Raw genomic sequence first — 26163 nt, forward strand, 5'->3', positions numbered from 1 at the left:
GAAGTTCTGATATAACAGAAAACTGCCACCAAGAAAGTAGTTGCAAGGGCTCCAAGAATGACTACACCGGCGGCGATTGACCTATCAAACGACAGGTGATGTTGCCTTGACAAATGCAGCCTCACATCAGAACCTAAAACCTGCTCATTCGTTGGCTCGATCGAAGTCTTCTTGTGCCATGGAATATTAGTGCTTCCTTCGTTTCCCGCATGCTGCTTCTTCTCATCATTGTTGGGTGCTTCGCTCGGGCCCACACTTAGTTTCCTGATAATAGGCGCGTCTGCAGGTGCGTTTGATTCATAGCCCGACATCGCTACAGTACTCGAAAATTTGCTGACAAGAGTAACCAAGTAAAGAGAAGCAACTTAGCCATACTTTTCTGGCTTTAATATAATTTTGAGAAGAAACTATATGCAAAGGATATGAAGGATTTTAGTGGCTATTTATATGAGGGTACTGTGGCTGGATTGTTATTGTAAAGAGGGATCCTACAATTAGGGACGCTTGATGGAAACTTCCGATCAGTAGATTTATATTAATAACTCTTGGTTTTATATTGAGTTTCAAGTCACTTCAACTTGCTTTTAATATTGTAGTTGTTTGTGAAATAAGAGATCGACCTGCTTTTAATGAAGTTGTTTGAGAAACAAGAAAAACTAAAGGAGATACACGTGCAGGCATTAGAATTATATACTAGAAGCACAACTAAGCAGGAAACAAGATCCCAGCGATGCTAATATATTAAACAGGGTTGTGATGATGCATCTGGGTTCAGTTATAAATCTGGAATAGATTAAGCAAAGCAAGTTGGGATGTTGAGTCTGAGTTGGGGTGGGAAAAGGTAGGAACATACCACAGTAGAAGAACCTATAAACCTATCACTTTTAATGTTTTAGGTTAAAATGTAATATCCAGCTAAGTCAACTGTATTATATTAATGTTGAGGGGCAAAATAGACCCTTATTTGAGTTCATGGTTTCCATTGATCCTTCAACTAAGGTTAAAAAGTTAAAATGACTCTAAATCAGGGACAAACTCACGTTTGCCTTAGCCCAAGAAAAAACTACTTAAAGTGACCCTAAGTAATATTTGTATTGCCCCCTCACAAAAATTTCAACTGCCATCTCACTTAAAAAAAATTCATTTATTCCCTTTTAAAATTTTACTTATCCCATTTAGATTAAAGTATATATTTAGTCATTTAATTTTATATAATATCTTTTTATTCCTTTAATTATAACATTGTTAGTTTATCCCAACAAATTTTTACATTAAACTTTTAAATATTGATAAAACATTCTTAAATGCTGGTATATTAAGTTTAATTTTTTCAAGATAACAATGATTGACACAAAAAATAATCATTTGAAAATAATGATATTAGGATTAAAAGACAAAAAAGATACTTTATAAAATTAAAAAATTAAATCAAAACCTTATATAAAGTTAGAGGACTAAAAGTATAATTTAGTCAAAAATTCATTATCTTAAACTAATATATATATATATGAATGTATGTATGTATGTATGTATGTATGTATGTATGTATATGTATGCATGCACGCACGCATGTATGTATAGAGAGAGAGAGAGATCTTTAAATGGCAATAGTTTTAAAATGGAAAAGTAATAGTCTAGAGAAAAAAATTTACAAAAATTCTCAAACATGCAATCTCTTTGGAGGCAAAATGATAATAAGGAAATGAAGTGGTTTTTGTGTGTAAAATTCTCTACTATAAAAAAGTATATTCTCTTTATTAAAAAATATAATTAATGTATTTTTGTCAATAATGCTTCTAATGAATAAATCACTTTATATTTATTTTAAAGTAAAATATTATATTAAATAGAGGTAAATATAAAAAGATGATATTATTTTGAAGATAACTAACTATTTTATTGATGTAAAATTAGCTTAAAAATATCTTATGTTTTTGAAATGTGGGAGTATATATTTTTTTAATGAAAATTAAAAAAAGCATGATTCTAATATAGATGTATATATAATTTGCTTATATGAAGAGAGCCTTTTATGTTGTTATAATGTTATATTTATGTTTTGTTTTTAATGTTTAATTTCATTGACTTATATAATAAATATAATTATATATATTTAAAATTAATTTTTATGAAAAATATAAATTTTTATTTTAAGTATAAATTATGCCCCCATTAATTTATGTTTTTGGGATCGTCACTGCCCTAGGCGCTATATTATATTGTATGAATGCTTGAGTTGAAACACAAATGATGACATTTATCACACACAAAATGATGCATTATTTTATTTTATGGAAAAATTACATGTAAATTCTACAATTACCACCTGGTTTATTAATAACTGAAATGAGACCATTGACAAGTTATATCAATTGTTAATGAATATTATGATAATTAATTTTTTATGAGATTTCAATATAATTTTCCCTTATTTTATATCATATATAGGTATGGAATTAACATATGTTTAGTGGAACCTGAGTTTTATTTAGAGCATGTTTGAATTACTTTGTAACTTGAGTTAGGATGGATCAACTGAGGTTAGGATGAGAAAAGCTTTAAAAAACTTATTTAGATTATAAAAGAATTTCAACTTTAATTAGGGTTTGAACAAGCTTTTTCGCCAAGGTTAGGATTTCTAGTTTTTGCATTCACATTGATTTTTGCATTGATCCATTAACTTATATTTTTTCTCTCTTCTCTTTTATCTTGAATATTTAAAATTTTTTAGTTATTAGTTGTAATTTTGAGTTTAATTTTTTTAGTTATTAATTAGTTAAAAAATATATAAAAAAATAATTTTCATTAAACATTTCAACTGACTTTTAAATTAAATTATTTAAATAAATTTTAATTTATTTAACTAATTATTTTAAAAAAAATTTAAATATAAAATATGTTACATTCACTGACTATTTTTTCAACCACAATTTACTAATTTCAATTGAATTTTAATTTTAATTGTTAATTTTTTTAACTCAAATACACGCTTAATCATTAGAAAGCATGAAAGCGGAACATGGACAAGTAAAGTGCAATTAAACATGGCAGTGATTTCTAATCCTCGGAAGTCGGAACCAGAAGCCCAACTCGACCGGGGTTCGATTTTATCGATGTTTGTGTCATTTTCTGTCGGAACATCGGCTACGGCTCCTGATTGAAGTTGGCGACTGCTTAATATACGTAAGATGTAATTTATGCAACCAGCTCATTCATTATAGACTAGGGTTTAAGCTCTGAGTATAGAGCCATTCCCACGTGCATCACAGGCCAGCTACCCCGATTCAAATTTCTGATAACCAATACTTTATAAGGTAAATATATATATTTCTTTCAAACTATTCTCCAAAAAACGTCCAACACTTTAAATTGGAATAATTTTTTAAATGATTAAAACGAAATATTTTGTTTTTTGCCATTAAATTTTTTAACTGTCAATGTTAAAATAACAAATAATTTTTTATGCTGGGTGTCTTTCAATAAAAACTTTAAAAATAAAAATACACATTTACCTTAATTTATATACAACAAAAACTTTAAAAATAAAAATACACATTTACCTTAATTTATATAGCGTTGTATAGCAACTTCTAGCTAGCTAGACTATTTAATTTGAAATATGTGCCAATGCAAATAAGTGGCACATGCCTCTCAACTTGTTATGCGCTTGGTGCAATAACATAAAAAATGCCAGTGTTGTTTCTCTTGGTAAGATTTTATGTAGTTTGTATTCCTATGGTGAAAATGGGCCCAACTTATGTGTGTTTCTCGGTGAAAAAGCATCAAGGATCTTGCAGAGGGACAATTTCTCAAGTCGCTGTTTTAAAGACTCTAAAGATCTAGCTAGCTATGCTTTTCCAACCGTATTTTCTAGAGGTTCTGGAGAGCATGCATAGATAATATTTCCTCTTATCTATTTTATTAATTACTTTTTAAAAAGATAAAGTAATTTATTTTATAAATTATTGAATTGATAGTTATATTTTATTTTAAATAAAATTTTTAAATTATTCTTAAAAGATAAGAAAAAAGTAAAAAATAATATTATATAATTTATTTATTTTTTAAGGATTATGTTTATAATTTTATAATTTTTGTTTTTTATATTTTTATTATATTGATATTGATAAAATTGATCAAAATGATTTATAAATAGAATTGAAAGGAGGGTATTGTCTAACAAAAGTTGAGGATTCATGGATTTATCTGCAGAATTATATTGTTATAATCTCATATATTATATTCCTTGAATCGTTACCTAACACACTCAAGATTTTTATAATGAAATAGCCATTTACATCATTCCATATGGTGAGGGGCAGTTTTGAGGGCGTCACTTTTAAGACACTGACTTGGCCTGAGTTTTCTCCCAACAGCATTATGACTGATCCATATCCATCCAGCTATGGCCTCAGAATTGGTTGTTGTTCAAGAAATTAAATTAACACTGAAGTGCACTTTGTGGGGTTTTTCTTTTCATTTTTGTTTTCTGATAATAATAAAATGGTTCAGTCACCGTCGTTAGATATGTCCTCCAGATTCTGCCTACTTCATAAAGAAAATTACATCAAAGATAATTAAGCTTGATTAAGGGCAAATTATAAGCTTTTGGGATAAGACGAACTTTTGGGTTTTGACTTGATGGCAAATTAGTAGGGTTGGGATAGAGTGGGAAAATGGCGCATGTCAAGTAGAATATATTATCACATATAACAGTGAATGGGATCGTCCAATATAAATCAGAAACAAACACATCTGTTTCAGTGTATCCGTTCAAGTGGGCTGTGCCACTTTGAATTGTTTTCTCAAGTCAGCGGATAATCATGTTCGAATATTTGGGCTTTACCATCATCTCTGTGCGTGCGAGTGTCATTTCCTTTAAAGTGTTTTATTTTTTTTTCGCCCACTAATTTCCTTCAGAGGGTTCAATAATTGACAAAATTACCTTTTGACCCACATTGTTTATAACATGTGAATAAATCTTATATTGATTGGTATTATATTTTAAAATTTTAAAAAATTATAACTATTTTTATAGTTAAAACAAACGTCAAATTCTTGGAACAATTATAATTTCTTCAAATTAATTACATTTTGTAATGAACAAGTCATTGGATATTGAGTGATACTGTCCAGATGATGATTCAAGGTGTTGTATGTGAATCAGTACGCATATAACAAAGTGATAATATATCCCTAAATTAAGAAACTGCTTTTTCACAAAAAAGCTAGAGCTCACTCCATCGCTGATCTATGAATAAAATGAAAGCAAGAAAGGGAAAAAAAAAAAAAAAAAGCTCACTTAGCTTGTAGGTATGCATATCCAAACTATTTGCTTGCTTTCATCTTCACATGACTTTACTATTCTCACTCACAGCTCTTACACATGTATAAAAATTAAATATAAATATAGGGAATAGACTCCATTGACAATAAAAAAATATCTCCCCTAAGATATTTTTTTAGTTGCCTAAGGTATCCATTGCTGATATCTCCCCTAAGGTATGGAGAATAATGAATAAATTTTTTTTAACTAAATTACTATATACATAAGAGTTGTGGCTTGAACTTGCCCCAACCATTTGCTTAAGTGATGAAATTCTCAATCACTCAATGTAACAATTTTATCAATGACTTTTATCAATTCAAATACTCAATTTCATAAATAATGAAATAATCTAAGCTAGCAAGCATGCATGCATGATAAAAATTGATTAGAAAATCATTTAACAAAACCAACAATTTGGGTCTAGTAAAAAGGGTCAATTCCTCACAAGTTGATGGCCCACCTTTAGTGTCAACTATGTCTTGAATATAGTTGCTTAATTTTTTGCATTAATCACAAATATAGTTGCTTAATTTTTTGCATTAATCACAAACTAAAACTGACTATATAATAAATAGCTCAAGTTGTTTTAAAAGGACTCACCACATTTATTTTATGATTAGTTATCTAATCATAACATGGAAGGCTATTTAATATACCCAATACTTCTAATAAAAGAACGTATGCACAATAAAAAAAGAAAATCATTTACCGAAATTAAATTTTACAAAAATACATTTGCTTTGATCATATTAATAATATATTTAAGAAAATAATTTTTAAAATTCATACTACTTTTACACTTTTTTAAGGTTTCTTTATATATATGTTATTTCTTTGAACAAAAAAAATAAAATAAACAAATTAATAATTGTGCTGGTACATTAGCTAGAATCTTTGAGAGAGCATGAGACAAGAAAATCTTACCTCACAGCTGATAATTAAAATTTGTTTGGTTGAAGAAGACGAAAGGTAAGGGGAGGGAGAGAGAAGAGGGTGATCTCCCCAATTTGGAGAAGAAGTTTTGGAGAGAAAAATTTCTCCTCCCCTCCCCTCCCCTTGTCCCATCCAAACAAGGGGAGGGGAGGAAATTTTTTTAAAAATTTTCTCTTTTCTCCCCTTCAACCAAACACTATCTAAAAGTTAGTAATTTTTTTTAAAGTTAGTTTCCCCTCATATTTATATTAAACTAAAATCACTTACTGCCTATTATTTCAATTTTTTGAAAAAGCTGAAATTTACCTTTATATGACATTGAAATTTATTTTTAATAATAAATTATTCAGTTATTTAAATATATTTATGAAACCAAATATTGGTTCTCATTAGGAGCAACTGAATTCAAAAATGAAACTCATATTCGAATCACATAATTGATATGGTGTAACATATTCCCTCCGTTAAAAAATATAAAACATTTTTAATTGAATTTCTCCTTCTAATAAAGTAATTATCTACTTTTAAACTAATCCTATCTTTCTATATTTATTCCTAGTAAACACATTATAGTAAATATAAATTTATTATCAATAGAGGTACTTTTGAAAAAAAAGATAATGATTACATATCAAAAAGCTAAAAATGTCTTACATTTTTAAACATTTAATTTTTTTAAAAAAATATTTTATATTTTTTAACGAAAGGAATATATATTAATTATATAAGTAGCGCTAATTATAATTGAAAATTTAGTGTTGATATGAGCCATATTGAATGTGTCAAAAAATGTCTTTCTTTGATACCATTTATGCAACTAGACTGCTTTTACATAGACATTAGCCCATCAATTTTAATTTTTTGTTCAGAGAGGACAATAGGATGGCCGACTTCATGGCTAAGTTAGCTCATAATTTTACTTTTGATGTATGCTTTTTCGATGCCCCATCCTTTTAGTTAGTTTTTTGTTGGGTGGTTGGCTTCTTTTATTTTGTTTTTTTTTTGGCGCCTGCCTTTATATCTCTGTGTATGTCCTCATTCTGTTGAATGTTAGCTTTCCTTGATATTCAAAAAAAAAAAAAGTGTCGAAGCAGACTCCAACTTGAGGTATGTGAACCCACTCACACAAGAGCAAATTCATCAATGGTAAAGTTAGTGGCACGTACTAATTATAAGGACCAAAATAATGGATTTACTCTTTTTTTGGCGGCCAAATAAAGGAAATTTCTTTATAAAAAGCTCCATTTTAATGTGTGGTCATAATAATAGTTGGGATGAGATTGAATTTGGAAAGGGAACACAACATCAACATTTATTAATTTGGTCACGTTTTAAATATTTATGCAAAAACGAGACGTAATTTGGTGGACAAATCTTTTCAATCATGCTCCAAATTGAAGTTTCGCTTCATAATTTAAGCACGATTAGTATGAGCGGAAATATAATAAATGAGATATAAAATTAAAGGAGGATCTCATTGTACCCACCCGGGTTGAATGCCCAAAGTGATTAATTATTGGTCAGTATTTGTGATTTAGAAGTAATCATTGCAGATATATAATGCCATTGTGTCTTGGTTTTAAGCTGCCCCATTAATTGAATCACTACTTGGTGGTAATTCAAACTACTAATCAATAGCGTGCATAAGATCAACAGGTCAACAAGTAAAACCATCTAGCATGGGTGGAGATAGGGTGACTAGCGGAAGTCATAGTCTTCCTAACTTTTTGATTTTTTTTTAATAAAATATAAAAGTTATATATTTTTAACCTTTCTAAATTAGCACACTATAAAAATTTTAAGATACTAGATGAAATTTTAATTTCAATTTTATATGTAATCTTTAACATATATATAGTACAAGTGTTTTAGTAGTCTAAAGATATAGTTATAGTTATCATAAGATTTATTTATTTTTAACAAGATAATGCTATATCTCTTAAAATATTAATATCATTTAATTTTGCTTTTATTTTATAGTTGATAAAAAATAATGAGAATTATTAATAAAAAACTTTGTCTAGTATTGCAACAAAAATCCCAATATATTATGTGCTTGATGATATCTATCATAAAATCACAAGTTAAGAGGTTATGATTAAAATATTCTTACCAAAAAAATGAATTTAATTTTTTTAACAGTCAGACTATTGAAATTTATGATATAAATAATTTTTACTTTGATATAATTCGATTTCATCAATATAAAGATTTTGTATTAGTAGAGTTCCATTACCATGTTTATATATTTATTTACTATAGTTATCAATTAAAAGAATTAAATAGTAATTTTAGTAAGTAATAGATTTTTTTAGATTAAACATTATAACGTCTATTGTCCATGTTCATGATAGATTCAACAAAGTTTTACATTGGTTATTTTTTTTTCTAGATTGAACAAAAATTTAAATTTTAATGACGCGTTTAAATCATTTAATATTGGAAAGATGAAATTTTCATTAATTTAATGATCGTTTATATTGAAAAGAAGATTGCTAAAAGGTTTGTGGCAGACATGATAATTAATAATTTTTATATAATGAAAAATCAATGACCAAAACTTAAAAATTGGAGGTATATATTTATTTTTTATATGTTTGTAAAATTAAATATAAATATATATATTAAAATATTTATGTTACTCCCTCCGGACCAAAATATAGAGCATTTGTAATTAATTTACAATTCTTAAAAAATATTAGTTTTGGAACCTTAATTTCTTAAATTTTTTTACATCTTTTCAGTTATATTATCATTAAATACCTTATATAATTAAGTACTTTAATAATAATAATTAAATTTAATACATCATTTTTTTTCTCCAAAAAGAGTAACAAATGAAGTAAAGTATAGTTAAAAAAATAATTATAAAATATCCAACACTTTATATTTTAGACCAAGCAAGATTTTTAAAAAATGTCATATATTATGGTTTAGAGAAAATATGTCAGTAATATATATAGATTTAATTTTCGTTCTATTATTATATATATTTTGTCATCCCAACCTCTCCTAATAAAAATTTCTGACTTTGCCCCTTCATCTAGATTCTTTTATTATAGTGCAAGGCACATCTTAATTTACATGATTTTACGGGGTCTGGATCGTCTGCGCAGCATACCTTCAGTGGCCCTCCGCAGCTCTCTATTTCATTTTCTTTTCTTTTCTTTTTACTCTCCTCATCTCATTTCCATTTTAAATGAGATAAGGAATGTCAAATTAATGTAAACCCCTGCTGGATAGTACTGTATCATCAACGATAGCCTCTCATGTATTTTGAGAAATTGCATATTTCAAGACTCGATTTGAGATCACAAGAGAAGTTGATTTAATTTCATCAATTAATTTAACCAAATGACCTTAGTAAAATAAACAAATCATTTGACATGGTTAAATTTAACCTGCTCAATATATAATTGCAATAAAATAAATTAATAAATAAATTTAATTTATAAAAGAATTCAGTAACAATATGTAACTGTAAACTAGGCAGGTTAAATTTAAACAGTTTAAATTTATTTCTTTTTTATATGATAATTATTTTATAAAAAATTAAATTTTTTGATAAAAGAATAATGAAATATGAACCACTGATTTTATTATTCAAAGGTGGAGATGAGATGAAGAGAAAAAAAGGAGAAAGAGGATTATGAGAGGATCTGCTTCCGATTTGACGGCATAGAATATTTACTTGATTTTTGTGTTCTTCATTTTATGCCATTGCCTCTTTGAATTTCGAATATATGATCAGATTTTTCTTTTTTTCCCCTCGTTGAAAATGCTGTGTGTGTGTGTGTGTGTGTGTGTGTGTGTGTAACATAACATAACCTGATGTTTCATACATGAATACCTTTTGGTTCTGTCCATACATAGATTGGAGAAAAGATTTTGAGTGAAACGAAAATAAGTACCGCAGGTGATGTATTTATTATGATAGAAATGAGAAAGGTGTGGGGATAAATACATTCAAATGACCAGAATATCCATAAAAAGAAAATGAAAGATTTCTTATCACGTTTTGCCATGGATTAATTGAGAGGAAAGGTGAATAGATTCTTTGAAATAAGAAGTCCGTAAATTTCATGCAATGACTAACCCAGAAAAATTTGTTAGTGGGACAATATTCATTCCAAATATAAATATTAATATTTAAAAAAATATAATTCTAAATATTAATTAAATAAATATATCGATAAACTATATGAGAAGTTTAACAATTTGTTAATTTTACTCGCATCATAAATTTATTCTTATGATAAATAAAGGAGTGAACAGTATTTTTAAATATGTGTTTAATAATTTTAAAGAGAGTATGAGGAAATTTATTTTTTTGTGGGGAATGAGTGCAATTTTAACATGAAGGCAAACGAAATTTTTGCCAATTTACTGGGGGTAATTTGCCCGATTCTTTTTACGTATCCATTTCATGACATTTACTTTTTTAAAAAAAAGAGTGTGAAGATTATATGTTTTATGAAAAAATAATACAATGAAAGAAACTATCTTTTTTTTTTTAGAAAAATGAAAGAAAATATATAAAAAAAATGAAATAGATTTTTTGATGTCAACTTCTCTCAAGTGATTCCGTAATGCACACAAGACCTTCCTTCTTATCAAACCCTATGAAATCGCTCAAATTAAAGCTTTCCAATTGTTGCCATAAATATTTTCTTGCAGAAGAGTCGTGAATTATATAGATAGACATATACATATATACGTACATGCATATATAGATTGATAGATATAGTTCTGTTTTTTCAAGTTTAATTAATTTCTTCTTCTTAATTGTTGTTTAGATTGTGGCAAACTAGCGATTATTTTAATTTTAGATAGATAGACATATCACTCATGAGTCATGTTCATAGCCTAGTGGGTGGACCAAGATCCTGCAGTCATGTGAAAATACCACGTTATCCAATTATTTTAATTTTGGTTGCTATTTATTTTTAACCATAGCCAAATTCCTCAGTTAAATAAATGACACAACAGATAAGATAAATAAATTCGATTTGGCATTAATTTTTTTGTGAAGTTTTTCCTTATCATTCTGTCTAAATAAAATTGTCAAACCAGTTTTTTTTTTTTTTTATTCTACCCCTAACTTAACCTTTCGAGAAACATGCACACCCACAGCCATGCACGTATATAAACATGTTCATGCCATTAGAGTTGAACCTAAAGACCTCTTTTAAATAAGGTAGGTGACATTGTCATCAAGACAACTAGCAAACAACAAGATATTAATTACTAAAATTGACATGGTGATTAACTATGATTGAAGGTTAATCAAATTGGTAAAAATGTATAACTTATATTTTATTCGTTTAAAAATGTAAGACATTTTTAATTAAATATCATCCCTCAATAAAATAATTACTTACTTTCAAACTAACCCTCTCTTTTTATATTTATCCTTATTAAACATCCTACAATAAATATAAAGTCATTATTAATAGGAACACTTTAAAAAAAAATAATGATTGCACCTCAAAAAACTAAAAATACTTTCTATTTGTTAATAATTAATTTTTTTAAAAAATATTTTATATTTTTTAATGAAAAAAATATCTCATATTATAAGAGGTACTCCCTCCGGTCCCATTTATAAGTCCCATTTTAGAAGGTGTATTTGGTCCCATTTATAAGTCATGGTACGTCTTTTTAAGTAATATTTAAGAGGTATTTTCAAAATTACCCTTCATGAGAGAGAAAAAGTAACAGGACATTACTTTTTAGATTTGTTATATAGGGGCATGTTTAAAATTTTACTTACTTTTATTCCTTATACTTTTATTGTATTGGTATTGATGAGGTTGGTAGAAATAATTTATAAATAGGACCGGAGGGAGTATGGTTTAGATTTTCTGTTCTCTCTCTCCTTATGTGTTTCTTGAAACCTAAGTTAAATTTGTTGTAAAAATAAAAAAAAAATTGTTGTTGAAGGGGAAAAACAATAAATGGGGACTTAGCCTGTGAGGAGCCATGTATGTTTTGTTGCCGACTGACCATTGGCAGGGACTCGTCGGTGAGGATGTTTAAATCGTGGTGATTCAGTGATTGACTATTAGCAGTTGTACGTCTAACTTGGCACAAAAATTGTAGGCACTGACTGGTCTAGAAGCCTCGGTTGGGGACAAACTGAAAAGAATCAAAAAGACTAATTATATATGATTTGAAATTTTGACGTGGTTGATAAAAATTAAAATTTAAAAATTAAATTAAAAATTGAAATAAATGTAAAAGATTAAAAATTTTATTATTAATAAATAAATTAATTAATTTTTAAATGAATTGATTATATATATATGAATATGAAATTTTAATGACCTGATTAATATACAATATTATCAGACACAGTCATATTTTTATATTCTAAATGATAATTTTCACCTTTTGTAGCTTATAATTAATGCTCGTTCTGTTAAAAAATATAAGATATTTTTTGGAGAGTTGTATGTTAAAAAATATAAGATATTTTTAATTTTTTAAGATATAATCATTGTTTTTTTAAGTGCCATCATTGATAACGACTTTATATTTATTATATAAAAAAATAAAATTAATTAAAAAATAAATAATTATTTTATTAAAGAGTAAAATTTAATTAAAATTATTTTATATTTTTAAACGAAGTAACATCATTTATCATCTCTTTTATATTACATATTGAAATTGGCATACACACACATAACTAAACAGTGAACACCCCCTCCCTAGACGGCTGATGGCTTTTGCACATATTCTAACACTGCACTAACTTTAAGATGACCTAGAGTGTAATTATTTCAAGATAAATACATATACGTGTGTGTGGAATAAAATATTCATGCATATAATGCAGAATATATATATATATATATATTTTTTTTTTTCCAACTCATAATGCATAATTGATGGTAGTTTAGTATGGTGCATCGATTATGAGCACTGGGAATAATTTTCTATATATTATACTATATCATACAATGCAAACTAATTAATAAAAGCTAAAATTAATAATTATATTTTTTTGGTCGAATGGTAAGGTTTATATGATGATGATAATAATTATTAAATTAGTGGCATCCAACAGTAATTAATAAATAATATGTGGACGACAATTAACGTTTGTTAAACGCAATTGATAGGTAATCAAGTAATGAACCTGCAACAAGCTAAGAAAATAATTAATAAAGGGTGAGGTCAACTAATTTTGTATGGGATTTGAGTGGAATATAGCAAAAAGTCATTGTGGCCAAAGCACTTGCAATAGGTTTCATCAAGTAATATAAATATTGAGCAAATTTTTAAAAGTAAGGGTCAGCCAAATTGGAATTTTTAGGGGACAATCTTTGGTGGATTCTTGTTAACGGGCTCATTTGGAGTAAGAAGATTAAGAGCAATATGAAAGAGCCATCGATGGAAAGCATTTATGTCCCTTCACTCTCTCGTCCAATGCACCATGTGATTAATTTACACTTTTCTCATTTATGTTTACGGCTTACCCTATAGTTTGAATAAAAGGACAATGGCAAATAAATCTCATTACTATAGTTTGAATAAAAGGACAATGGCAAATAAATCTCATTAAAATAGATAAATAATAAAAAAAGTACTACCAAATAGGGTGGTTGCTTTGAAGTCTTTAAAAACTTATTTGACATAAATTTTCTTTGAGAAATTAAATTTTTTATCCCTTTCAAAATAATAGAAAGAAAGTTGTCATTTGCAACTCAATTTTAATCATTTTCCTACTTAAAATAGTCATTTCCATATATTTCTGAAGTAGTCAGTGATTTATAGACCATTATAGGTTAGTAACAACTTTAGATGGGAAAATGACTAATTCGATTATTAGGCCATTGACTAAAATTGAATTGTAAATGACAATTAAATTTTTACAATTTTTTTAATCAGTCAAGTGTAAAGGTTTGTAAGTCAATGACTACTTCAGATAAAAAAAAATAATTACTTTGATTAGGATATTGACTAAAAATGAATAGCAAATGACAACTAATTTTCTGTAACTTTTTTTTATCAATCAAGTGCAAGAGTCTTTAGGTCATCAATAACTACTTTAGATGAGAGAAAGTATGACTAAAAATAAATAGCAAATGACAACTAATTTTATATAACTTTTTTAACTAGTCAATTGCAATGGCATGTAGATTATTAGTGACCACTTCAGGTGGGAAAATAACTACTTTAGATGAGGAAATGACTAGAATTGAGTAGACTCATAAATGTAATTTTGCAAAAAAAAAATGTCAAATAAGTCCCAAGAGATTTCAAAGTAATTATGTTATTTTGTGGTATTCTTTTATCATTTAGCTATTTGGGTAAGATTTACTTGTCATTCAAGATTTAGGAGAGGATAACAGTTAAGTTTTAAAAGATAGAATTAATAACAATTAAGTTCTTAACAAAATTTTCCATCAATTTTTTTTAATCTTCTATTTCATTTACAGTCAATTCAAATACTTTTGTCTGGCACCCCAAAAAAAAAATCAAATAGTCGTCTGAATCATCAAAAGATATATATCATTATTTCAATTGAATCAATTCAACAATTCTTTCATGCACGTGGACAAACAAAGGAATGAAGGGTTTTGAATATTGGAATAGGCGTGATCATATGCCCTAATTAACTTTTATTAATTTATTATTTTTGTCTTACCATGGGTTGGCAATCACTCTTGAATCACCCTATTTCGTGGGAGTTAGGTGTCCAATTAAATAATACTATATTCCACTATCCATGGGCTCCGGAGGGACTCCCTATAAATCGCAATTGCTTAAACGAGTCATCATTTTTAATTTTAATATTCCTTCTTTTGATTAATTGAAAACTCAGAACATGATTGTATGGCATCTCCATCTATATACTACAGAAAAATTGTATTGTTAAAGTGCAAAAATATTTAAAAGCTTTTTCTTCAGCAACTCCGGATTTTTTTTTAATAATCCAACTCCTGATATTTTTAAATTAATAATAGTTTATGGATACCCATTAGTTTTATAAAAAAAAAATCAACTTTTTCTAACCTGTTAACTTCTTAGAATTTCAATATCAACATCAAACTCATTGACTTCTTTTTATAAAGCTGATCGATATTCATACATTATTATTGATTTAAAAGTATCAGAAGTTCTTGAAGAAAAAATTTTTAGATACCAAAAAGGCAAAGCCTAAGAAAATGAAAGGTTAAAAAAATCATTTGGGGGGGGGGGGGCATAAGGAATTCGAATCAGAGCCCGTTATTTCTTTTTTCGCTTGCATTTCTCGATCGGGAAAAAAATGGTTGAGGAATGCTTTGTTTACTGGGAAAATCAAAACACAGAAGAATCAAAACTTACTCATCATGCAATCAGTTGACTTATAAAGTACAAGTAGACTATGTTTGAATTTTAGAGACTTATCATGGGGAAGACCATTTTGTGCAATCTAGTTCTCACTTTAAGTTATGTGGGCAGCAAAATTGGGTCCATCAAGATTTCATTCCTTCTCTTTCTTTTTTGGAAGGTAATATATGTCGTCTGATTTTTGTGGATTTTTAAATATATATTTAGCAAAGAAATTCCTATATATGGAAGCTTATGAGGGTATTGCAAGAAGTCTAAGTCCTAATCTAATATATGTTGCTTATATTAATAGAATTAGGAAGGTGTGTTGTGGGTGAAAAAAGAGATAAAGGAAAGATGAACGCTTACAAAACATATCCCATCATTCTGATGATCTCTCATTTCCCTAGCTTGTTGGTCGTTGTTTTCTTTCTTTAGAAATAGGACCTTGAATTCTTATATAAAAATTAACCTGGACCCTAAATTCTTAAAATATACAAAATAAACTCTAAGCTTTTAAATTTATAATAAAATAAACATTGACTGTTAACTTTTTTTACATCGTTATTGTCCACGCGAGTTCTTTAACAGTTAGGATTAAATTTATAAGAAAATAAACTTTAAACAGTACCTACGTGGATAGTAACGGTGTTAAAAAGTTAATGGTTAAGATTTATTTTATATATTTTAAGAGTTTAAGATTCAAAGAGATTTTTAAGCAATAATTCAAGGTCCTAGTTACTCATTAACCAAAAAAAAAAAGAAATTAAGTAACATGAGGGAGTAAATTCCCCAAACACCTCAAAAGTGGGTCATGTAAAATTCTAAGGTCAAAATTAACATGGTTTTCAAAGTGAGCAAGCTTTTTTAAGAAGATTTTTGATTTTTTTTTTTTTGAGATTACGCTGATAAAAGGATGATTTTGGGTAAGCTCCATCGTTCCAATTCTTAAAGGCAATAATGTCTCTGCTATATGTGGTTCTGAATTTCGGGAATAAATTGACGGCAATAAACAAATTTGTGCAGGAGAATAATTTTCTAGAAACGTATGCTAGGAAGCAACACGTTGTTTCACACTTAATTTGCGTTTGGTAGCATGGGAATGCGTCGCTCTCTTTACAATCACTCGTTTCTTTCAAGTTGGGAAGCTACTGTGCACCCAGTCATACATCATTATCCCATTAATGTTACGAGGCACTTCAAATGTAAATATGCCTTCTTCTTCTCCTTTTTAATAACGTCCGTGCATATTTATATACTTGGTAAGATATACTGTATTTGATCATTAACGTCGTGACCGTTACTGTTGAGTGTGACGATATATGTTGATCCATATATAATTCAACTGAATAATTACATCAAGTAATTAAAGATTTAGTTTAATTTCGAACAAAAAGATTATAGGCTTACAGCACGTAACTATGTCCTATTTTATATAAACCTTCAATTAAAAAAGTTGTACATCCTTTGAATTTGGAGAGAATGATATTAAAGTCTCAAAACAATGAATATGTAATAGCTACATCCTCGACAAAATTTTTTGAAAAGTCAATTATAAATATTAATTTAAATAGTCATAAATTTAAAAGTTTTAACTATAAATAGGACATGTAAATTTTAAATATAAATCACAGTTTACAGTTAGGATTCTTATTTGTAACTGTTTAAATCAATAAATATTTGTTACTTATTTTTCATAAAATTTTGTTAGGAACTTAGTTTTCAGAAATTCCAAGTTTTGGGACTTTATTGTTATTCTTTCTTGAATATATTCATCACTTAATTTTTCCGTAAACAGTTGATAATAAGTGAAGAATTTGTATTGCTTCGTATTTATAAAAAAAATTAATTTTCTTTAGTAGTTTCCTTCACATGCACAAATTAAGGATGTAAAAGTTTGTTTTTACAATTTTCTAGTATGTATCCGCTACTACTAATTAGTTCAGATTCGAATATTTTTATTATGTCTAAAGAAGGGTAACTCGAGCGTGATTTTTCTCATCTACAAATTACAGTTTAAATTCTCAACTTTGCTTTAGAGGTGGGAAGTCCTTTTTCACTCATCACAACAACCATTTTATTGTTCGCGAAGTTAATGATGAATAAATACAAGAAAGAAGCTGAATCTAGTCAATTGTGCCATTATAAGAGGAGTAAAAAGCACAAGTAATTAATTGTCATTATAACTTCATCCCTCGCTGAACTTTTTGTTCATCTAATTAACTTACAGAAGTCAGTAAATAACGGTGAAGAATAATTCAGAAAGAAGTTGAATAGTAGGTTGCAGAAAATAAGAGTAATTGGCATGAATTTTATCCCTCACTCAAATAGCTTTTGTCCACTTAACTGGTTGAAATTCTTAGATATCTAAATATACAAAAACATGTATAATTAAAGAAATAGCAGACTGAGTGGCAGCTTTGTGTTTTAGTTGGTTGAAATATCAACAAAATGTGGGCCCACGCATCACGAAGAAGATAGGTCATGGATGCTATTCCTTTATGACAGTGATGTTAACAACATAATTAATGACCCCTTCCTTTGGTCCTTCGCAATCTCAGGAATTTCCCGTTTATCCTTATTCACTAGGAATAACCAGGCAGTTCGTCATATAAAAAGAACAAGAGAGGTAAAGTTCGGAAAACATCGTCTGCCCAGATAATTAACTCTATTATTTGTAATAATAATAAACAATATGGAAACTGATGATTTGTAAATCAAAAAGGCAAATCACCTTTCCTATATAAAGAGGCGTCAGATAGGGTTGTGTGTACAAAACCAAGCCACACAGATAGTAGTGCTTGAGCTAGCTAGCAGAAGCTAGGCTACTTTTTCAGCTTTTTCAGCTATCAACCTTCAGGGAAGATGGAGAAGAAGAAAGCAATAATAATGGAAGAAGTTGAAGGTGGGGGAGCCGAAGTTGATGAGATGAAATGGGTTTATGATTCTTCAGTGGATCATAAAGGAAGACTTCCTCTTCGAGCTTCCACTGGTTCTTGGAAAGCGTCACTCTTCATTATTGGTAAGAACATGCATGCCTATCAAACTTACGCTTTGTTACTTCTCCATATGCTAGCTAGCTAGCAAGCTTCTTTCATTTGGTTGTCAAGAAAAGTAGTACTGTAGTTAAGTTTCTGCTCTATCATTCAAATTCCACGACCTTTTTGATATTTTATTTCTTATGCACCATATATCATCTCTTTCATGTCAAGTCTTTTTCTAATCTTTGAACAAACTTTCGATTCAGTCCTTACTGTTTGGTCTGTGTTTTCCTCATTTCAAGTCGAACGATATATTTATAGAGAGCAAACCAGGTTTCTGCAACATCCTTTAGTACAAGTCTCTCCGGAAATTTTCACTTTGTATTATAGCTGGATTTTTTTCTGTTTCTTTCTAGTCTGTAAGTGAAGCCCGCATATGTTGTCGCCTATCTGAAGAGGTATATTCTTCTTTTGTTTGATAAAATGAAGAAGCGTATTCTAATTCTAATATACATACATACATGTAAATGTATATTGGCTCACCAAGTCGCCATCCATATATCCTATAAATAGTAGGACTTGTTACTTGGTATAAAGCAGAATTGGTGTAGTACACAACGAGTTTGTAGCCAAAAAACAAAAAGAAGAAGAAGTAGTAGTGGTAATATAATAACTAATAACACGACCCAGCTTTAGGAAGACGCTGTAGCTAAATGGACTGTGTAGTTCGCATAAGATATCTTGTTATTGACATGACACTCGCAAAAGCCAAAATGAGAATATATTTCAGTAAAAAATACAATTCCGTCTCGTTGTTTTGGGCGCGCAGAGTTTTGTAAACTTTCAGGGATTCCAATGGTTTTTTACTTTCACTTTATTCTCTTCATCTTATGTATACCCCTCCACCAAGTATAAAGAATCTGACAATATTAGGAATTATTTGAATTTTTTTTTATTTTTTTATTTTAGAAACTGATATTTTGTAAAACATGTTTTAAAAATAAAAAATAATAAAAATAAATTTTTTTTCTCATTCTCTCTTGTACTTCAAAACAATAATATCAAAATACTTGAAGGTTGTTTCCATCTTTCCATTCAGTAAAATAATATTTTATTTTTTTATTTTTTAAAATAATTTTTGAAAACACGTTATTACCAAAAAAATTTATTCTTTTATTTTGGAGAATAAAAAATTATTTTCAAAACATGTTGTCAAACATACCTTATTTTCTCTCTTATTCTACTTTCAAGCTTATGATGCTCCTGATACTAAAGAAGATAATTTAGACTAATCAATCCATCATATTTGGCCCACCGTATTTTATTTGAATCGAATATGTCAATATTTCATTTGTTTGTTGGTCAAAAAATTATTTTATTGGTTCGAAGCGATTTAACTAAAAAAAAACAAACTTTATATATAATTCAAGCCAATATCCATGTGACAAGCAGAAAACTAAAACACGCCTAAAATGATTGTTTCTTCAAGACCACAAATAGATTAACCTTTGTCTTTTTTATGAAAATTGTATGTATAATTAGGAAGTCAAAGTCCCTTGTGAAAGCCACTATTTTGGGTGTGCTCATTACTTGGTTGATAAAAGTAGATGATGAACAATGGAAAGATCCGTGGCGATCATAAAATAATTAATCTTCATATATATATAATTTCTGCTGTTGTAGGGTGCCATGTATAGGTTAAGTTATTAGCTAAAGTCAATCGCAACTACACGTGGCTGTGAATTTCCAAGCTAGCGTCTTGTTCAGGAGTTCCATGTCCACAGAAAGTGGTGGCTTCCGGTTCCACTTTATATTGAAACCTTAGTATAAAATATGTCACAAGAGATCACAACCACACAAACCTTGAAATATAAAGTTGATCTGTGGTTTTCCTTTTCAAGATGCCTACCTTGTAATGAGTTGTTATATATGAATTAAATATGTGTACTAGCTAGCTAGGCTTAAGGATTGGATACGTGAGGTCTACATTAGTCAGCCGCTTTATTGCCCCCTCATCAGTGGATATCAATCATATATCTTTTGCCCCAGATCACCGACTCTGAAGGATAAAACAAATTAAGTATCGCAATTCATTGTTTCATGGCAATATCATATACTCCCTCCCTTAAAAAATATTTATAAAATATTTTTAAAAAAATTAAATGTTAAAAAATATAAAATATTTTTAGTCTTTTAAAATATAATCATTATTTTTTTAAAAAATACCTTTATTGATAATAATTTTATATTTATTATAGGATATTTAATATGAGTAAATATAAAAAAATAGAATTAATTTAAAAGTATATATTACTTTATTGAAAGTTTAGATTCAATTAAAAATGTCTTATATTTTTTAATAGATGGAGTAAGTTTTATATATAGGAGATAAAACAAGTCCCTTGAGAATAGCGACTATCCATGTTGGCTTTATTTTTGGATGGAGAGATAGAATGAATGTCAAGTATGATTATATTTATAATTGAATGACTTAATTAAAAAGTGAAGTTTAAGAAAAATGAAATTAGACTTAAAAGTGCCCTCTAAATTTAAAGTAGGATTTTTTTTTTCTATGGCAAAATTAAAATATTGATAAACTAAAATGAGGGTTGATCGAGTCAAGCAAAGTGACTAATATTTTATGGCGTAATGAATTAAAATATAATTTTCAATTAAAAAAAAGATAATCATTTAATATCCGACAGTACGTGTTTGGAATAAGATTGTCTTAATTAAAAAAATTAAAAAAAATAATGATGAGCACTGCGTTAAGTTGCACTAGGAAGTACTCTCATAAGATTCTTTGGAATTTCATAGTGGCGTGCGTTCCCTTTCACTTCTGACATTTAGGGTTGAATATTATGTTGGGGGAATCCAGTTGAATGGACTAAACACAAAACACTTTTAAGTGATGTTCTTGAAGCACGAGTGATCCGCCAATGAGACATTTCAAATTAAAGGGCGGTTCTGAATACTACTTTTTATTTATTAAAAAAAGCAGCCGTACCTATATTTATTTAGAAAAATCTTCTAATTGTGTAATTCTGATTCTATTTATATTGATCAATTCCATGGAAAAGTTTTTTTTTTTTCGGGCTTCTCTATCACATAATAAAAATATATATATGCCCAGTAAATTTATGGGTCGACAATATTTCTAAAACAATTATTGTATGAAAAATAAAAGGTGCCTTCTATTACAAGACTCAGAAATATTTGTTATCACACATATGAATTGCATTTAGCTAGTATATACAAGCCAACCAAATATAGTCTTAATTAGTATGGAAACGTACATGATCAATGACTGAGTTGGCAAGTGAGTGACAAGATATATATATATATATATATATATATGTTGACATGGATGCAGCAATAGAGTTCAGCGAGAGGCTGAGCTACTTCGGGATAGCAACAAGCTTGGTGCTTTACCTGACGAAGGTGATCCATGAAGACTTAAAGACTGCGGCTAGGAACGTCAACTTTTGGTCTGGCGTCACCACTCTGATGCCACTTCTTGGAGGCTTCGTTGCTGATGCCTACTTGGGTCGCTATTCCACTGTCTTCGCTTCTTGCATCTTCTATCTCCTCGTACTTACTCTCCCTCTCTGTCTCCCTCCCTCTCTCTTTCACTTTTTCTTACATCATAACCTCTCTGATCACAAAACTTACTTGCATGTAGGGTCTGGCTCTGCTTTCCCTCTCATGGTTCTTGCCAGCCCTCAAGCCATGTGATTCTGATACGCCTATCGCTGCATGCACCAAACCGAGAAGGGTACACGAGGTGGCATTCTTCCTTGCCATCTATTTGATCTCCATAGGAACGGGAGGACACAAGCCTTCGTTGGAGAGCTTCGGAGCCGACCAGTTTGACGACGACCACTCGACGGAGAGAAGGCAGAAGATGTCCTTCTTCAACTGGTGGAGCTGTGGCCTTTGCTGTGGCCTCATTCTGGGAGTGACCTTCATTGTTTATGTACAAGACCATGTGAATTGGGGCGTTGCTGATCTTATCCTCACTGGGGTCATGGCCTTGTCCTTGCTTGTTTTCATAGCAGGAAGGCCTCTTTATCGCTATAGGAAGCCCACCGGGAGTCCCTTGACTCCATTGTTGCAGGTTCTTGTTGCTGCCATTTCCAAGAGAAAGCTTCCATATCCTTCCGACCCTGCTCTGTTGTATGAAGTCCCCAAATCTAGTAGAACCGGTGCAAGGATCTTGTGTCACACTCACAAACTCAAGTACGTGCAACACATTAAGCTACATTCTCTTGTTGACATGGTTATCTGATTGGTCAAATTCGAGCATTGCCATATTTAATTATAATATTTCTTTCAAAAGTATTTTGTGCATTCATATAGACTTGACCTCGTACTTAAACATTCATATTCGCTTTCACTATGTTCAACGTGATTAAATTATGCGCCTCAAACAAACCTTAATCTCGATCCTTGAAGAGCTAGAGGTTACACCCATGAGTGAAGCCCAAGCATGGTTCGTAAGTATTTTCATACTTTTGTCGTTGAACCCACAAAAGCTAACTTTACTAGACAGTGGAATCAGTAGGCCCAGGAAATATACTTAAAGTTAAGCCCATTAGGCCCAAAAGTAAAGCCGTTATGGCAGGCCTGTATAATATGTCCCCGGAACAAGTTTGACCCAAAACAAATCTAATTTCAACGAATTCCTCGAGTATTAATAATTAATCCGAATTACCTTTTGGTTAATTGGGTTAATTTTAAATGATGAATGCGTGGGTGCGACAGGTTTTTGGACAAGGCAGCAATTGTTGATCCGAAGGAAGGAGAATCAGCTGAGAAGCAGAGTCCATGGAAGCTGGCGACAGTAACCAAAGTGGAAGAAATGAAGCTGATCATCAACATGATCCCAATCTGGGTTTTCACTTTACCCTTCGGAATCTGCATCGCCCAAACCTCCACTTTCTTCATCAAACAAGGAGCTTCCATGAACAGAAAAATCAACGACTTCGAGATACCCCCAGCCTCGATCTTCACCCTTGGAGCTATAGGCATGATAGTCTCCATCACCGTCTACGACAAGATCCTCGTACCCATCCTGCGAAGACTCACAGGCAACGAACGAGGAATCAACATCCTCCAGAGAATCGGCTTCGGAATGATATTCTCCATCGCCACTATGATCGTGGCAGCCCTGGTGGAAAAAAAGAGGCTTCAAACCTTAGAAAAAGACCCGCTGAGAGGTCCACTTGCTATGAGCGTGTTCTGGTTAGCCCCTCAGTTTCTGATAATTGGTTTCGGCGATGGATTCACACTTGTGGGGCTGCAGGAGTATTTCTACGACCAAGTGCCTGATTCAATGAGAAGCCTAGGCATAGCACTTTATTTGAGCGTGATTGGGGCTGCGAATTTCTTGAGCAGTTTGCTGATAACTGTCGTGGATCATGCCACGGAGAAGAGCGGGGGGAAGAGTTGGATCGGGAAGGATTTGAACAGTAGCAGGTTGGATAGGTTTTACTGGCTACTCGCAGGGATGACGACAGTGAATTTGTTCGTGTTTGTGTTCTTCGCGAGAAGGTATTCGTACAAGAATGTACAGAAGGTGGTTGTGGTGGCTGATTGCTATGAAGGCAAGAGTGATGATAGCGTTGGTGGTGATGGGGAAGGGACTCTGCAGGTTTAATTAATTGAAAGCACCTACTTTAGAGCAAGAGGCATAGTATAGCTTTAATCTGTTTTGTAGGACTGTGGACCACTTACTTTCATATTTAAATTTAGTGCTAGATGGCAAAAAAATATGCGGTATATCAATCTAGTGTCTATATATTCTTAAGCTTTAATTGCTTACTCGCAGAAGTTTGCTAAGTAATTAAGTATGGGCTTTACATCTTTTAGTCTAAACAACTCTCTCTCTCTCTCTCTCTCTCTCTCTCTCTCTCTCTCTCTCTGTGGGAGCTTTTTGTTTTTCTTACAGATGTAGTTGTTAGTAAGGAGCGACGTTTTCTCGTGCTATTTGCCCATGAGAGCAGAGCCAGTATTAAAATATATGAAGATCTGTGTTATATAAATAACAGTTTTTGGAGGAAGGGTGTTAGGGCTCAAGTCTAATTATAATAAAGTTATATAAATATTTTAACAGTTTTTTGAGGGACCCAAGTCTAATTATTATAAAGTAAGGCCCAAGTCTTTATGAAGAAGATACGGCGGGAACGGACCGAAGAGGGCACAGAGACCTTCCCTCGTCTTTTATTTGGGGAATCATGAAGATCTGTGTTATGGCTTATTAGCCTTGTCTCTAGAGCAAAGAGATGGAATCTTACTTTTTAATTAGGCTCAATGTTGTGTTACTCTTGCATGCATGTATGAGAAGGTGTTTCTGACTGATGTGTTTAAAAAGACAGCAATGGAAAAGAAGGAAAAGGGACAAGTTCATGAGAAACATGGCTGGAATCCTTAGAATTTCTTCCTCTAGAGTGTGAGAATAGTTGCAATGCGTTTTCTCGTTTAGTCATTTAATTTGTACTACTCCTACCTATTTGCAATTTCAAAAAGCGAACAATATTTTCAGTATTTTTTTCTCCAGTGGAAGCAACAAAACAAACTTGTTCGCCACTATATATATTATATATATAATACAGAAAAGGAAAGGGCTAACTTCCCAACTCATCACTTGACAAACAATGGTGGGAAAAACATACTTCCTTTTACCTGGAATCTTATGTGTTATATGATTTTACTTTTCATGCGTAGCAACGTGGTTAAAAAGATATAATTCGTGACAACAAAAGAGATTAAAAGCTTAATTAATTGAATGGATTCCTCTTCCTTCGCGTAGAACGCTTATATCACCCTTCACGAGTTGATCGCGGTTATAAGATCATTTGATTAATATAATATACATTCTCGAAGTTTGAATGATTACCAGGACTTTGAATCTTGTTAATATTTTTACCAGATGACATTAAAATATAAATAATTTAATATTAGATATTTTTTCATTCAAAAATGTAAAATATTTTTTAAAAAGTTATATGTTAAGAAAATATTAAATATTTTTAATTTTTTTAATTATTTTTTAAGTACCTCTATTAATAATGACTTTATATTTATCATAAAGTTTTTAATAATGATACATATAAAATGATAGAATTAATTTAAAAATAAATAATTATTTTATTAAAGAGTGAAATTTACGTTTTTTAAATAAAAAAATTATCAAAAAAAAAAAGCCTGGATGACTAATAAAAATACACTTTATATTATTATCAGCGGAACCCGAGGGAAGATTCGTAGTCATACTCGACTAATATGTGAAAGCTGTATTGTTCAGAATCATATACGAATAATAGGTGCGAAGTAAATGAACGTAGGGTTGTAACTTGAAAGCGCCGGTTAGTGTAGCGTTGGAAGCGAAGTAAAAGAAGAGAACGGGGAACAGTGACGCTTCTGTGTATTTCATTTAAAGCATCTTCACAGACTCTCTCTCTCTCTCTCTCTCTGTATGTTACTGTAGCTCAACCCTGCTCTGCGTAATTTCACTGTTCTCTCACACGCACCTGCCGCCATGGTGTTCTTCTCTCTCAGTATCTGAGGTCTTATGTCAGGGCCTATCTGCTGCAGGAT

The 26163-nt window shown here is 30.2% G+C and overlaps 1 protein-coding gene across 1 annotated transcript; it reads left to right on the plus strand.

Annotated features, from left to right (window-relative positions):
* The first annotated feature begins 18333 nt into the window (after positions 1–18333).
* On the plus strand, positions 18334–24434 carry LOC129291191 (protein NRT1/ PTR FAMILY 5.6-like). The gene is made up of 4 exons (XM_054928429.1): positions 18334–18605; positions 21938–22155; positions 22247–22803; positions 23329–24434. The coding sequence occupies exons 1-4, from the start codon at positions 18449–18451 to the stop codon at positions 24221–24223; spliced, it is 1827 nt and encodes a 608-aa protein (XP_054784404.1). The 5' UTR covers positions 18334–18448; the 3' UTR covers positions 24224–24434.
* The last annotated feature ends 1729 nt before the right edge of the window (positions 24435–26163 follow it).

This window comes from Prosopis cineraria, unplaced genomic scaffold (genome assembly GCF_029017545.1).
Source record: "Prosopis cineraria cultivar Desert tree isolate PC_DT_omini unplaced genomic scaffold, ASM2901754v1 PC13, whole genome shotgun sequence".
NCBI classification, from domain to species: Eukaryota; Viridiplantae; Streptophyta; class Magnoliopsida; order Fabales; family Fabaceae; genus Prosopis; species Prosopis cineraria.

Excerpts from the sequence above, each read along its gene's own strand:
- LOC129291191 (XM_054928429.1), top strand. The coding sequence starts at position 18,449 with ATGGAGAAGAAGAAAGCAATAATAATGGAAGAAGTTGAAGGTGGGGGA. Across the intron at positions 18,606-21,937 it reads AGCGTCACTCTTCATTATTG|CAATAGAGTTCAGCGAGAGG; the intron begins GTAAGAACATGC and ends ACATGGATGCAG. Across the intron at positions 22,156-22,246 it reads CTTGCATCTTCTATCTCCTC|GGTCTGGCTCTGCTTTCCCT; the intron begins GTACTTACTCTC and ends ACTTGCATGTAG.